This window comes from Cryptomeria japonica, chromosome 3 (assembly GCF_030272615.1).
Source record: "Cryptomeria japonica chromosome 3, Sugi_1.0, whole genome shotgun sequence".
In the NCBI taxonomy this organism is placed as follows: Eukaryota; Viridiplantae; Streptophyta; class Pinopsida; order Cupressales; family Cupressaceae; genus Cryptomeria; species Cryptomeria japonica.
Window position 1 is genome coordinate 284,090,173 of NC_081407.1, and position 14,426 is coordinate 284,104,598.

The 14,426-nt window shown below is 35.4% G+C and overlaps 1 protein-coding gene across 1 annotated transcript; it reads right to left on the minus strand.

The window, feature by feature from the left end:
• Positions 1 to 12,499: 12,499 nt before the first annotated feature.
• Positions 12,500 to 13,284, minus strand: LOC131029614 (uncharacterized). Its single transcript, XM_057960172.2, has 2 exons — positions 12,923 to 13,284; positions 12,500 to 12,809 (listed from the first exon to the last, which is right to left on the minus strand). The coding sequence occupies exons 1-2, from the start codon at positions 13,275 to 13,277 to the stop codon at positions 12,526 to 12,528; spliced, it is 639 nt and encodes a 212-aa protein (XP_057816155.2). The 5' UTR covers positions 13,278 to 13,284; the 3' UTR covers positions 12,500 to 12,525.
• Between the last annotated feature and the right edge of the window lie 1,142 nt (positions 13,285 to 14,426).

The window sequence follows — 14,426 nt, forward strand, 5'->3', positions numbered from 1 at the left end:
GCTCTTCTTTTGCTGACCATGGAAGTGCCTATCTGTGCTCTCCAATTGTCATACATACTCTAATGCAAATACCCTCTCTGTCACATGTATTGGAAGTCTGTATGGTTTTACTGTCGATCCATAAAACCTTAACACAGTGAATTCTTCCATGAAGAACCAATCAGCCAATTCTATTTGACTTCCGAGTTGAATGCAATCTCTACAAGACACAGACAACCTAGGCATTGGAGTGCTTGTAATTTCATTATACATTGGTGCCAAAAAGAATTCTACAAAATGGTTGTAGTTCTTTCTATTATCATGCATTCTTATCTTTAGTGTCCAATCATATATTGGACACTTTGTTCTCTTCCCAGTCTTCTCATCAATCTTATAGCTCACAATTTGAAGCATGTTGGTCTTGAATATTGCATGATACTTGGATAGAAGGAGATAGCACAAGTAGGATGAGAACCTAAATGTCTTACAGGAACCCATGGATTTTACAATGTGCTCAATAAAATTATAGCTTATTGGCTTACCTACACAATGGATATTATTAATCATTTCAAGAAGGCTTGCACCCACTTCCCTATCATTTTCCAATCCTAGGCAAAACGACAGCAAGGAAATAGTATCCCCAACCCATGGAACAAAAATCTTAGAATCATAAGGAGGCTTATGATTCTTATCCAACATAATACCAGTACCACTCTTTATTAGACCTTTGATAAATGAATCTCTGCGACTTGGATCGAGACTCATAATTCCCTACTAGCTTTTCAAGGTCAATTTGGACATTTGAGTTTTGGGCTTCAAATCCTAGGTTCAACAAACAAGCAAACTCTTCCTCGTTTATGGATAGAATTTCTTCTTTTGTATTTTTATTGACAATTGCTTTTTTATCTTCATCATACTTTTTAGCGTAGACCATGACAAAATTAGGGCAAGGGAATACTTCAAGTAACACCGTGCTTCCCAATCCAACATCCCACGATGCGATTTTATATGTTCTTTGTTGTAACATTGGGTTGAAAACAATAAATTTTACGCTACATGGATCTGTCACCTTACTAGACAATGCATATCTAATATCTATGATACGCTTTTCACCATGGATAGCAGGGCCATAAATATCATGGTATTAATCAGTGAAACCTGGTGTTTTTACCAGTTCGGTTAGGTACATTTTGTTTTTCACTTGGCTTCTTGTTGAACTACTGCTTCCTGTTTTCCCCATCACTATTATTGTTAATAATTCAAAATAATGCTAGATAAAAACCTAAAAATGCTAACCCTCAAATTGGACCACAAGATTACCAAAAGTAAAAAAGGCGGGATGTAGGTGTTCTAGATTTTACCCGGAATTTCTATTTCACTAGATTGGCGCAAACAGTCTCTGTTGCAACTTGCATTCCTCAATCTAGTAGTTGCTTCTGAATCTCCCTCGATTTACAGGTTTGTCCATGAAATGAAATACGATTATGATTTACGAGTCTCTTATTTTGAAAACTCTGAAAACGTAGAAAAGTAATACCTAAAGGGCAAAATATCTAGAATCATGTTGTAATTTTATTAATTACTATTAATAACTATTTGATACCAAAGGACAAAACATTCATTACTTTAGTATAAATTCCAAGGACATTAAGAATCATGTTGTAATTTTATTAATTATTATTAATAACTATTTGATGTCAAAGGACAAAACATTCACTACTTCGTAACTTCAGTATAAATTCTGAGGACATTAAATATGATACGTTCAATTCCGGGTGAAGTTCTCACAAATGTGGTCACTTTCCACATTCGGGCCGAAATCCACCCTAAGTCATTGATCTTTGCTCATCCAACAGACGATGGTACTTGTTTACAGATGTAGTGGGTCCCACGACTTCTGCCATTTTTTTGGTACGTCACCATACTCGTGTCACTTTTCGAGTTTGTTTTTTAAGTCTATTTAATCATTTTAAACTTCTGCCTGAAAAAGAGATTTATAGTCTATAGACTATAGACTTAATTATATTTAATTAAATTTAAAATGTTCAATTCCGAGTGAAGTTCTCACCAATGTGGTCACTTTCCACATTCGGGCCGAAATTCACCCTAAGTCGTTGATCTTTGTTCATCCAACGGACGATGGTACCTATTTATAGATATAGTGGGTCCCATGCTTTCTGCCATTTTTCTGGCACATCACCATACTCATGTCATTTTTTGGGTCTATTTTTTAAGTCTATTTAATCATTTTAAATTTCTACCCGAAAAAGGGCTTTATAGTCTATAGACTATAGACTTAATTATATTTAATTAAATTTAAAATGTTCAATTCTGGGCAAAGTTCTCACCAATGTGGTCACTTTCCACATTTGGGCCGAAATCCACCCTAAGCCGTTGATCTTTGCTCATTCGACAGACGATGGTACCTGTTTACAAATGTAGTGGGTCCCACGACTTCTGCCATTTTTTTGGCACGTCATCATACTCGTGTCACTTTTAAGGTCTGTTTTTTAAGTCTATTTAATCATTTTAAACTTCCACCCGAAAAAGAGATTTATAGTCTATAGACTATAGACTTAATTATATTTAATTAAATTTAAAATGTTCAATTCCGGGCGAAGTTCTCACAAATGTGGTCACTTTTCACATTCGGGCCGAAATCCACCCTAAGCCGTTGATCTTTGCTCATCCAACGGACAATGGTACCTGTTTACAGATGTAGTGGGTCCCATGACTTCTGCCATTTTTCTGGCGCGTCACCATACTCGTGTCACTTTTCGGGTCTGTTTTTTAAGTCTATTTAATCATTTTAAACTTCCGCCCGAAAAAGAGATTTATAGTCTATAGACTATAGACTTAATTATATTTAATTAAATTTAAAATGTTCAATTTCGAGCGAAGTTCTCACCAATGTGGTCACTTTCCACATTCAGGCCGAAACCCACCCTAAGCCGTTGATCTTTGCTCATCCAATGGACGATGATACCTGTTGAGAACTTGAGTGTTGTCAGATGTCGTCGGTCCCATAATAAGAGACTTTTAAATTTTAAAGATGTGCAATGGTTTGAGATAACTATTAAATATAATGTTAATATTATTTGTAAAAATTTGAAATTCAAAAATAGTATAAAACATGAAACTTAGTTTCTAGAATAAAATAAATAACTAAATAAAAATATAAAATTTGATATACAATTTGAAAGGTAAAAGTTTAATATATAAAAAAAAACATTCAATATTAAATCTAAAATATTAATTTAAAGTTTAACAAAATTCTTTGAAAATATGTTTATGATATATAATTTTAAAAAATATTTTAAAAATATATATAAAAGTTCAACATAAATTTAGTGTATTAATTTAAAAAAATGTGCAGTCCTCAACCTGTTAAGGCGAGCAAATTTGGAAAGTACAAATGCCAAGGTGGCGATTAATTGTTGCAGAAGGAGTTGTCTGCAACAGGTCGCACAAACGGAGGAAGGGGAGGATGACAGGAAATCTTTTTCTTGATCTCATGGCATTAATGCCTTATCGTACACATTCATTACCCAGCCTATAAGATGGAGGCAAATTTTATTACCTTTTGATCTGTGTACCAGTTTTTGCTTTGAAGCAGAAAAAATCTTTAGTTCGTAGCTTCTGTAAGACATTTTTTGCAGGAAGTGCTTTTGAAATTGCAGGTGACCATGGAGGCCAATTTCACACTTCGAATAGACAAGAAGTTGGTGCCCTTTTTGGGCAAAGTATCTGATAAACGAATGCAAGGACTGTTCAGGTTTAAGGAGGAGAAGTTGTGGGTAGCAGCTCGACTGATGCTTGCAGAGGAGGTGGCACATATCAGTCACTGGTATCGAACTAACATGGAGGTTTACTCTCTGATTCTGGCGTGGGCCTGTGAATTCGAACCGGAGGTGGAAAAGGTAAAACTCACATTGATCAAATTGATTGATGGGGATTTTTTGATTAACCTGGATTCAATCTTGGAGTGGGTGGTGTCGGGAGTTGGCATTCGAATTAAGGAAGGGGATGACCAAAAGGAATTGCTTCCTTTTATTCGTGGCCCAAAGGATGAAATCAAATACCAGTGCCATGAATGTGCCCGAGTGGGGTGGGAAGCGATGAAACTCTTTGTGAAATTAACCAGGGTGGATGAAGTCTTGAAGGCTTTGCATGTGGTGGCAAGGATGGAGGTTGGTAGGGAATTGAGAGATAGGGCTGAAGAAGGAAGGGCCATACAGCTACTGGCAAGCTTGGAGGGCGACCTCGACTTCGGGTGCCTAAACTGCATTCCAAAAATGAAAGTTGAAGCGAAAAAAGGGAAAGCATCGACCTCCGAGGAAGGAAGGGACTAAAAGGAGGTGATCCAGGGGGATAGTGAGACTGAGTGAGTGGCCTATCGGCAATGAACTAGTTTTTTTGTCCGCTTGCTATAAGTTGTGGGCAGTATGGTTTTCTCTTTGTCTACGTTTATGCATGAATGACTACAAATTTTGTATCTTGAAACTTTTGAATTAATAGAATGAAAAAACTTTATCGATAAACTTTTGTATCTTGAAACTTTTGTATCTTGAAACTTTTGAAGTTTTGTATTTTGAATGACTATATATTTATAAAATTATAATCAACCATAATCAATGTACAAATAATTGATGGAACGAACTTAAATTTTTTTTTTTTATAGCATTACATAAAAAAGATCACATTATTAAATTTATTTCCATTGTTTAACAAATAATTGAAATAACATAGCTCATATACAAAAAGCATTTGAAAGAAATTAATTAATAAAAATGAAATAGAATTATAGAAAGCATTTTTATATCCATAAGATTGTAAGAGGCAAACTGAAACAAACTGGACTTTCAAAAATTATCATTAATATTTATGCTTTTGAAATTTACAATTTTTTCGTCTGAGACTTGAGTCCCCCCAAAACTTAAAAGCCAAAATGAGTGAGCCACTGGCACTGAGCCTGTTAGGGTTCGAGGACATAGGAAAAAAAACTACAGGGGGGCGGGGCTAGGGCACAGGTAGTGGAATTGTTTACAATTTTTCCCTAAGAATCTGGCCCTCCTTCCATGTAGAATTTTTTAGACAACATAAGCTGAGAGAATTCTTCAAGCCACATGTAGTTTGGAAAGTGGTCCAAGAGGAACCATTTTCGGAGGAAGTCCCTGCCAATCCGCACCCATTTCCTGTGACGTGTCAACTGCTCCGCATTCAAGTTTAAGAGAAACAGTTGCCTGGCCACTGGCACTGTTTGGTCAGGGAGGAGAAGCTTGGATAATTCACTCGCCTAAGGGATCCCCACCCCTACTTCTGCAAGGATGACAAGAGTAATGTCGTCTCCAACGAAGTCTTCCTTAAAAACCTTCCTCAACATCATCAACATATCCACCTTGTCTCCTCCTAGGTCCAGAAGAGACACTAAGAAGCGAGATGTAATGTCCGTGTTAACACGGTACCTATTTTCGTTTCGCAAAAACTCTCTGCCCAGCACCGCACAGCCTCATTGGTGAATGACTCAACCTCGTTGCAGATTGATTGGAGGGTTGGGTCTCTAATGGAGCCTAGAAAGACCCTCTGGTCCTCTGCAGAAATGCTTCTCAAGCGGATGGGAGTGTCCATCTTGAGAAAACAGATTAACAAATTAAACAACCTGAGCCTATAAACCTAAAATATTGTGAGCTGAAGCTCCAATGATTTATCTACCAAATGGCAAAGGCTAATTGAAGATGAAAGAAGCAGAGATCGTATATAAATTATTGAAGCTCTTGGTTGTAATAATTACTTCTTTAACCGTATTAACTGCTATATTTTTTTTAAATCTTTCGTATCTCTGCAAATCTTTCCCATAAATGCGCTATTGTGCGAAAATGGAAATAACTATGAACCAATACCAAATTGGCAAGTATCACATTGGAAGTTGTGGGGACAGAGTGGATTGCAATTAGTGAAAATATATATATTGAATGAACGAAATTATTGATCGTGATTCATGACATTTGATAGTGTCTATTGAATCCAATTCCATTCTGGGCACTTTCTGGTGAGCTATGTTCTCTTCAAAAAATTGGGCTGGAATAAAACTTCAGCCATTGATCTACGATCATCGAACGGTTTAAAATCATTGATAGATTTTAGGTATGTGTCACCCTTCACGTGTCAAAGAGGCCACGCTTATTGATACATCATGCAGAGTCCGGACTCAGTGTATTATGTGATGTGATGTACTGATGTGATGTGATGTACTTTGTCTATTAATGGCAATGAATTCATGAAATCACCAATAAATTATATATTGTACCATAAATAACAAAATATTCGCCAAAACAAATTAAATAATTTTCAAGCGGTGGAAAAAAATCACCAATACATTTAAATAATTTTTCCTTCGGAGTAAAATTTTTCGCTCATACAATTATATATTTGTTCCTTTTAACAAAAATTATTCGCCTCCCACAATAAATATTTTCCCCATAGAACAAGGTATTATTCACCAGAAATTTATGGAATTTTCGTACCCTAGAAAAAAAATCGCCAATACAAAATAATTTTTTCCACATTTAAAAAAAAATTCGCCATCGATATGAAAATTTTCCCCTGAAAATAATGTCTGATTCGCCAGGATTTTACACAGTTGCCCGCGGGGGTTTCTTAAAGTTATCCCTGAAGACCACTCAAATCTCCTCCAGATTCATGGTGTCTCTGCTAGACAATAAAATGCCAAAGGTCAAGGTTAGAGACCTAGTTAAAAGTCTTTTTCACTCGAAGCTTTTGGTTGGCCTTGGCAAAGTTTTGGGGTATGCAGTTCTTGGGGTTGGCCTTCCTAGGCCAAAAGATCTTGCCTCGATATCAGATGCAGAGGAAGCACTCACATTTTATCCCTTTCTCTTAGACCTCAAGGGCCCTGCACTCATGAGATAGACAATTTGTCACCATGGCATGCTCCTTCCTTAAATGGAAATTCTTGACAGAACAAAGTAAAGACCCAGAGAAAGAGGATGAGTTTAAAGACTTTGCTATCCTAAATGGTTGGCAGAGTGATCTAGTAAGCAGAAGTGGGTCAACTAGCCAAGGTGGTGCACGTGGACGTGGTCAACACAGGGGTCGCAGGCAGCGCAACCAAGGTGGCGGTCATGCTGGTGGTTGTGTAAGGGGTCGTGGTAGAGCTGGGGGGGTCGTGGACGCCGATGTGGTAGCAGCTGCAATCAGCCCTCCCCAACCCCTCTCCCTGGGTCTACACCCTAGTAGCATTCCCTCCCACTGCCATTAATAAACTTGCGATGAATAAGAACTAGAATTCCCTATATCTATTGCTAGAATTTCCCCCTATAGTTAGTAAGAGGGGCTCGATAGCTATTCATGGTAGCGGTGGGTTCAGTCCTTGACTGAAAGGCCTATCTACCCTTTCTCGACTCTAGTATCTCATCCCGAGGAAGGGGGACTATAGGGCATCCCATCCTAAATATAGAAGAAGGTATGTTTTTGGTTTAATTCTCTGCTTGTCTTTATTAAAACTATCTAGCATAATCTATTTAGATGCACTGTTGAACTTTTCAATTTTTTGGTATATTTGATGAACTCTCGTTATTTTGTGGGATGCTTAAATTTAAAAATTGGACAATCCCCTATCATGGTGGATTTGATAGGGCCTGAATTTTGTAAATATTTAATTTTTCTAATATAAAAACTCTAGCTTTGTCGTTTGCTGGTTAAAAAAAAGTCTTCCACATAATTTTTTTATATTTAGGGAAGAGGATTCAGTAGTTGAGCATCCTAATTTCGTACTTATCAAAATTATGTCTGAAAATTTCAAATTGCTCCCATTTTTTACAACTACTTACTTGGCAAGTCGCTTGCTTATAACTAAGGTTTCTAGGCCACATCAACATATATGATGCCACAAAAACATGCTTTTTGCCAAGGTGTCCAAAACAACCCCCAAAAAGGTGAGACCAATGGTCATGCAAAAGGGAGACCCATAGTTGTGCAGCTGATGTGGTATTATATGATTGGTTACTTTTAACAACTATAATCATCAACAATAACAACTTTATAGTCACAACTATTGGTACAATGTTGTCAAAAAAATTGGATATTAAAATCAACAAGTGTGGATATTAAATCAACAAGTATGGGTATTAAATGAACAACTATTATCACACCCATTAAAACGCGGCCCTCTCCCCTGATAGACTTATTAAATTTTCTAGTTGTTTATTGCTCCTTAGACTCGACCAGCAATATCTCCTTAGAATCTCCCTCTATAATAAGCTCATTGCACCACAAAGAAACTGCAAGCTTTGCTCCTTCAATCAAGGCGTCCATCTTAGCTTCATTGTTCAATCTATGCCCCGAGTAGAAAGAACTGCCTATAATGAATTGCTATAAAATTCTCCTACAAATTCCAGCAAAATTGAGCTTTATGAAGCCTTTTGGTGGATTACTCCATTAGGCTAACAATCTTGCTTTGTTATTGTCAATTACACCAATAACAGGGAATATTTATTCACTTTGTTAATATTGACTTTCTTTGTATTCATTCTGCCAAATTCCCCTGGGCACAATCCTAGCCTCGTTTCTTTTACATGTTGGAGCCTTGCACTCAGCAAGACTCAATCCCTGATGGACTCATTAAGAACTTTTCAACTTCACCAATAAACCAAATGAGAATGCTCATTTTGTCCCTTAATGAATCCTTCTAATTTGATAAAAAAGTTACTGGATCATAGACTACATCTTTGTTGAAATGCACAAAAAATATCATCAAAATCTCTTCACCGTTCATATCTCCAATCAAAACCACAACCCTCATCTTGATTTAAGACCAATATGCTCAATTCAACTCCCTTCATGAACCCTTTTAATTTGATAAAAAATTTACTAGATCATAGACTGTCTTTCTTGAAATGTATAAAAAATATCATAAAAAAATCTCTCCACTATTCAGATCTCCAATCAAAACCACAATCCTCATCTGGATTGATTGCATACCAAATACACTCAAGGATGTCTCAAATTTTAAAACCAATGTGCTCACTTTAACTTATTGATCTCTTATCTCGAGTATACAATTGAAAGTGCCTGAATCCACTTTTTTATTGGAATTATTTAGGTCAAAGATCTCTCCTTTCCAGATGTAATATTACAATTCTAGGTATCAATTTTGAATTCCAAGAAAGAAGAGCTACGCCTGAAAACATATTCTGACTGCCGTGTCCAAAAACTCGTGCCTGAAAACAAATTCCAATGTCAATTAGTTTAAGTTTAATTAATTTTACTCTCTTTACTGCAGCTGACATACACCACCGCTTACTGCAACCGACATATTCCACTGCAGAGAAAATTTTCTGATTCTTATCTTCATCGAGAATAAGATTTTAACCGCCTTTCACAACAACATATAAATAAAATTGCCTAGCATTGTAAAAGATCTAGAATCTAATGCAGAAATCTAATATTGAAAAGAACTGTAGAGCTCTGTATCTGCAAATGTAGGGAGATTGGTTATGATTCGTCTATGTTATGGTAGGGGTTCCTAATGTTTTCCTGCAAACTCTGCCCATTTTTCTCATTGGCAACATTGACAGCATGATATAATTTGTGCAGAACCTTCAGGTAAGTCACTTGCCACGCTATATTGAATTTATAGCTTATATCTGTGCATTCTTGAATTTGTGAATAATTTTAGTTGGATTTTAAATTATTTGGTAATGCATACAACTGAACCTAGATGAAAGGCAGTACTCAGAATTTTGAAGAAAAGCTGGTTTAGAGACATTGAACAAATAGGGGTAAACATATGTAAAATTAGAGACCATCAAATAACTATACAGCAGAACAAATTGATATATGCGACTGTACAGAATGATGGATTTTTGTTTACAAAAGTAATCTGCAAAATACATACCCTTGTGGGTATTTTTGTTTACAGATGAAAAGGATAATTTTTTTTTCCGTCCTACCTTGTGCCCAATGAAAACAAACATGCAACCTTTGACAGGTGTGGATTCTTCTAAACAGTAAACATATGTTATGTTCATTCAAGTCCACTGAATCTAAGAGGGTTATATGCATTATTAGTTTAGCTTAATAAATAAAGAGTTCTCACTAATAAATCTAATAATTGTAATTAATTTAGAAATGTAATGTAATAGAAGATAATATAGTTTAATGATGCTTTAGATAATAGATATAGATGTGCTTCGGAAATGAGATCTGATTGAAAAAAAACTGTCTTAAATGGGCAGTTGTACTTGATAATTATTTTTTTATTCACGTTTTCTTTTTTTCTCTGTCGTTTTATAATTTATAATTTTTGAAAATTTTAAAGAAATCTATGTTTATAATATATTTATGTATAAATTTATGCATATATACACATATTGCTCTCACAAGCATGTATATATTTACTCATTTTTAATTTTCTTATATGCATCTACATATATATATGACAAATACATATTTTTTAATTCAATTTTTTCTATATATATAAATATATATATTTTAGCACACACCTATATATATCTTTTGATAAATGTAAATATACATGTTCACTTATGCACATATATACATATTGCTCCCCACACATGTATATATTTACTCATTTTGGTTTTCTTATAATCTATGTATCAATAGCAAATACATATTTCTTTATTATATCTTTTTCCTTGTATATATTTATTCATATCTTTTCACACACACATTTACATTCACATATATGCACAGGCATGTGTATGTATAATATCAAAAACAAGTGTCACATAGTGGCGAGTACTTGCCTTGTTAATTTGTAGTTGAAATAGTAATTTATTAATTGTTACTAATATATTCTTAAATTTAATTTATTTTGTTTTATATTATTATTTTTTGTTAATTTGTAATCGAAATAGTAATTTATTAATTGTAACTAATATATTTTTAATTTAATTTAATTTTTTTTTTATATTATTTATACAATTTGTGATCGCATTGATACCTAATTTTTTTTATCTATATTATAAACTTTGTCATGATACATGCAAAGTTTGGGGGATTTTAAAACAATAATATCTATAATTATAAAATATTTCATGAATAACATATTAATAACTATATTTTAGTTATGATATGTGAAAGTTTTTACTCATCAAGAAAATACGTAATTACCACTCGTGTGTTCCTTGTGTTAATTTTTATTGATATGATAAATGTTATTTTGAGTTTTTGCATGGTGATTCCGAAAAACTGAGATTATTGCTTTTCATTGGTCTAAATATATTTTTTAAATAACCATATAAGCACAACAAATGAATTTTCATTACAATAGTATTGCCTAACGACAAGTACTAAAAGTAGAGAGATAAAGATTCTATGTATGTTTATCTTGTATGGATATATTCAAATATTCTTACACATTTATTCATATATGAATCTATTTTATACATTTTTATGTAATTTCTTTTATTCTTATAGATTTTTCTCACATTTGTTTTTCTTTTCTTTCTCTTTTATTACCCCTTCTTGGTGATGCTTGCAAACTAATTCTTATTAAAAAAATTCATTAACTTAACTACTTCAGCTGAAAATGAAAAAAGATTAACAACTAACTAATTGCTTTCATCTAATTATGATTTTAACTAATACATTTTCAAGGAATAATTAACATTTTGCTTACAATATGAAAAGAACATTCAATGTGATAATTTCATTTTTAAGAAAGAGATATAAGTTTGGAAGAAGGAGAGTATCATCAAGGACTTTTCCACCCAATCACGCACTTGGCAGTTTCCTTTGCTTCTTACAACTGGAAGGGCCTGACCCTTCACGAGGGTATAGACTAAAGAAATGGGATTCGGACTCGGCTCAGACTCGGACTCGGGACTCGGCGTCAGACTCAGCTCCAGACTCGGCTGGACTCGGGAAAGTGAAAAACTCAAGAAATTTAGAGATTTTAAAGATTTAAAACTTGTTTCAGACACCCTTTATTGAATACACCTTAAAGACACAAAAACATCACTAAACTCAGCTCATTTGATTACATACACAAGTATACATCAATCACATAAGCATAAACACAAATTGTAGCTGAAGAAAATAACAAACATAGATATATAAATATTGTCAAATGTATACAATATTACAAAACTCCTGGAATAAAAAATCCATGTCATCATATAATCATCATCAAATGTTTCATACAAATACCAAAGGTAAATAGTAAATACTAAATACAACTACAAGTGTACAAGCCTATGGCTCAGAGGGTCGTGCACCCTCTCGCCCTGGCCCCCTGCGAAGGTGTTTAAAGTAGGTCCTAGATGATTTAACAGCCATAGTCGCTCCCCGTGACACCATGCCATGCTCACCAACATCAAGAACAGTTGTGTCATGCTCACCAACATCAGGAACAGTTGTGTCACTCTGAGTCTCGGTATTTCCTATCTCTACTTGTGCTCTCTGCTCCTCCTCTGCCATGGCTACAGCCTCAGCCTCTATATCTACCTAGTTGATCCAATCAATGTCATCATCACTAAATACAGTTGTAGGAGTCCCACGAGATGTCTAATTCTCATTGGCCCACTCTGCTTCAAGATCAACCTCATCTAGAATGATAGGAGACATGTCAACTATTGCATTCTTTCTCATTCTCAGGTGGAGGTTGTAGTGAACAAAGACGAGATCATTCATCTTCTCCATAGATAATCTATTGGGCCTCTCCAAGTGTATGTGCTCAAACATACTCCAATTGCGCTCACAACCTGATGCGCTGCATAGTTGGCTCAAGATGCGAATGGCCAACTTTTGAATATTTGGTGTCTCTGGGCCAAAAAAGTTCCACCAATGATCTGAGTTTGAAATGAGAAAAATAAATAAAATCAGTCTCACTCATGAACTCATTTAACAAGTTACAATATAGTATTGAATAAAACTAAAATTAAGCCTTACAATTTATTTTTACCTGGCATCATAGTTGTCCTACCGTCTTTGGCGACAGGACGAGAGAAGGTCTCCCCTTGTGCATCTGAGAACAATTGTAGCTCTCGAAAAAGGTCTATCTGAGAAGTACCAACAAGTCCCATCTTCTCCATGATTTCATATAGCCCATTAAGGACCTCCACATCAGCCTTGAAAGAAGGGATAAAACGGAATGTCGGATTCAGATAATAGGCTGCCGCATGGATGGGCCTATGAAGCTGATGATGCCATCTCCTATCAATGATCTCCCAAATGGGACCATACTTGCTCTCATCTCCTCCATAGATGAATCTGATGGCCTCCTTCGCCCTATCCATGCCCTCATATATATAGCCCATTGCAGGCTTATCTCCATCCGCAACTCACAACAAAACCACCAAGGGCTTAACAAACTGCAAAATTGAAAATATTGTGTAATTTAGAAAAATGAGCAAATAAGAGAATACATATAATAAGTTATAAAACATGAAGTTAAATTGTAGAATTTATAAAAAAATTACCTTCACTATCTCATTACAAGGGACCCAAAAGCCTTGCTCATCAAAAATGCAGTTTGCCATATCTTTCCCTGCAGGGGTGGTAGTATAGGATGAGGAAGACCACTCCTCACCAACAATCATACGTCTCAAGGCAGACTTAGACCTAAGCATGGACTACAATGTGAGGAAGTTTGTGGCAAATCTTGTGATTCCTGGACGAGCTAACTCCTCCTGCTCTGTGTATTGTCTCATAAGAGCCAACACTCATGAATGATTATATACAAATTTGCAGGCATTTCTTTCCCTTTCTACACATCTCTTGACCCATGGGATTTTTCCAATATCCTCCAACATGAGGTCAATGCAATGAGCAGCACATGGAGTCCAAACTATAGATTGGTGCCTCTCCATCAATAGTCTACCTGCAGCAACATAATTTGTTGAATTGTAAATTGTAATTAATGGAGGTACAAACTACGAGATAGTAATTAATTTGCAAACAAAATTAGTTTGTAATCAAAAGTTTACCCGCAGCAACATAATTTGCTGCATTGTCGGTCACCACCTGTACCACGTTCTCCTCACTCGCATCTTCAATCACCTCCTCTATCTGCTCACATAGGTAGGTGGCATTCTTGCAATGGGCGGAGGCATCAATGGACTTGATAAAAACAGTGCCCCCTGAAATAAAAAAATAAAGCTAAGTCAATGATTATTCAATAAACCATTAGATAAAAAAATAAAAATTAAAGACTATATGAAACTAAAATTAATCAATCACCTGAGGAAGAAACAAGAAAATTAAGGAGAGTTCTATTTCTCCTATCCGTCCAACCATCAGTCATGATGGTGCAACCTTTAGTGCTCCATATCTGGCATTGTTCATCTAAATCCTTCTTCACATCATCCACCATTTGAGACAAAATGGGTCCCCTCAAATCACTCTCACTGGGGGCTTTGAACCCCGCCCCGCATATGGTAATGGCATCAACCATTTGTTGCCAATAA

Coding starts and splice junctions, on each gene's coding strand:
- LOC131029614 (XM_057960172.2), bottom strand. CDS start 13,277: ATGGGCTATATATATGAGGGCATGGATAGGGCGAAGGAGGCCATCAGA. Junction 12,810..12,922: donor TAGGACAACTATGATGCCAG/GTAAAAATAAAT, acceptor TTTCAAACTCAG/ATCATTGGTGGAACTTTTTT.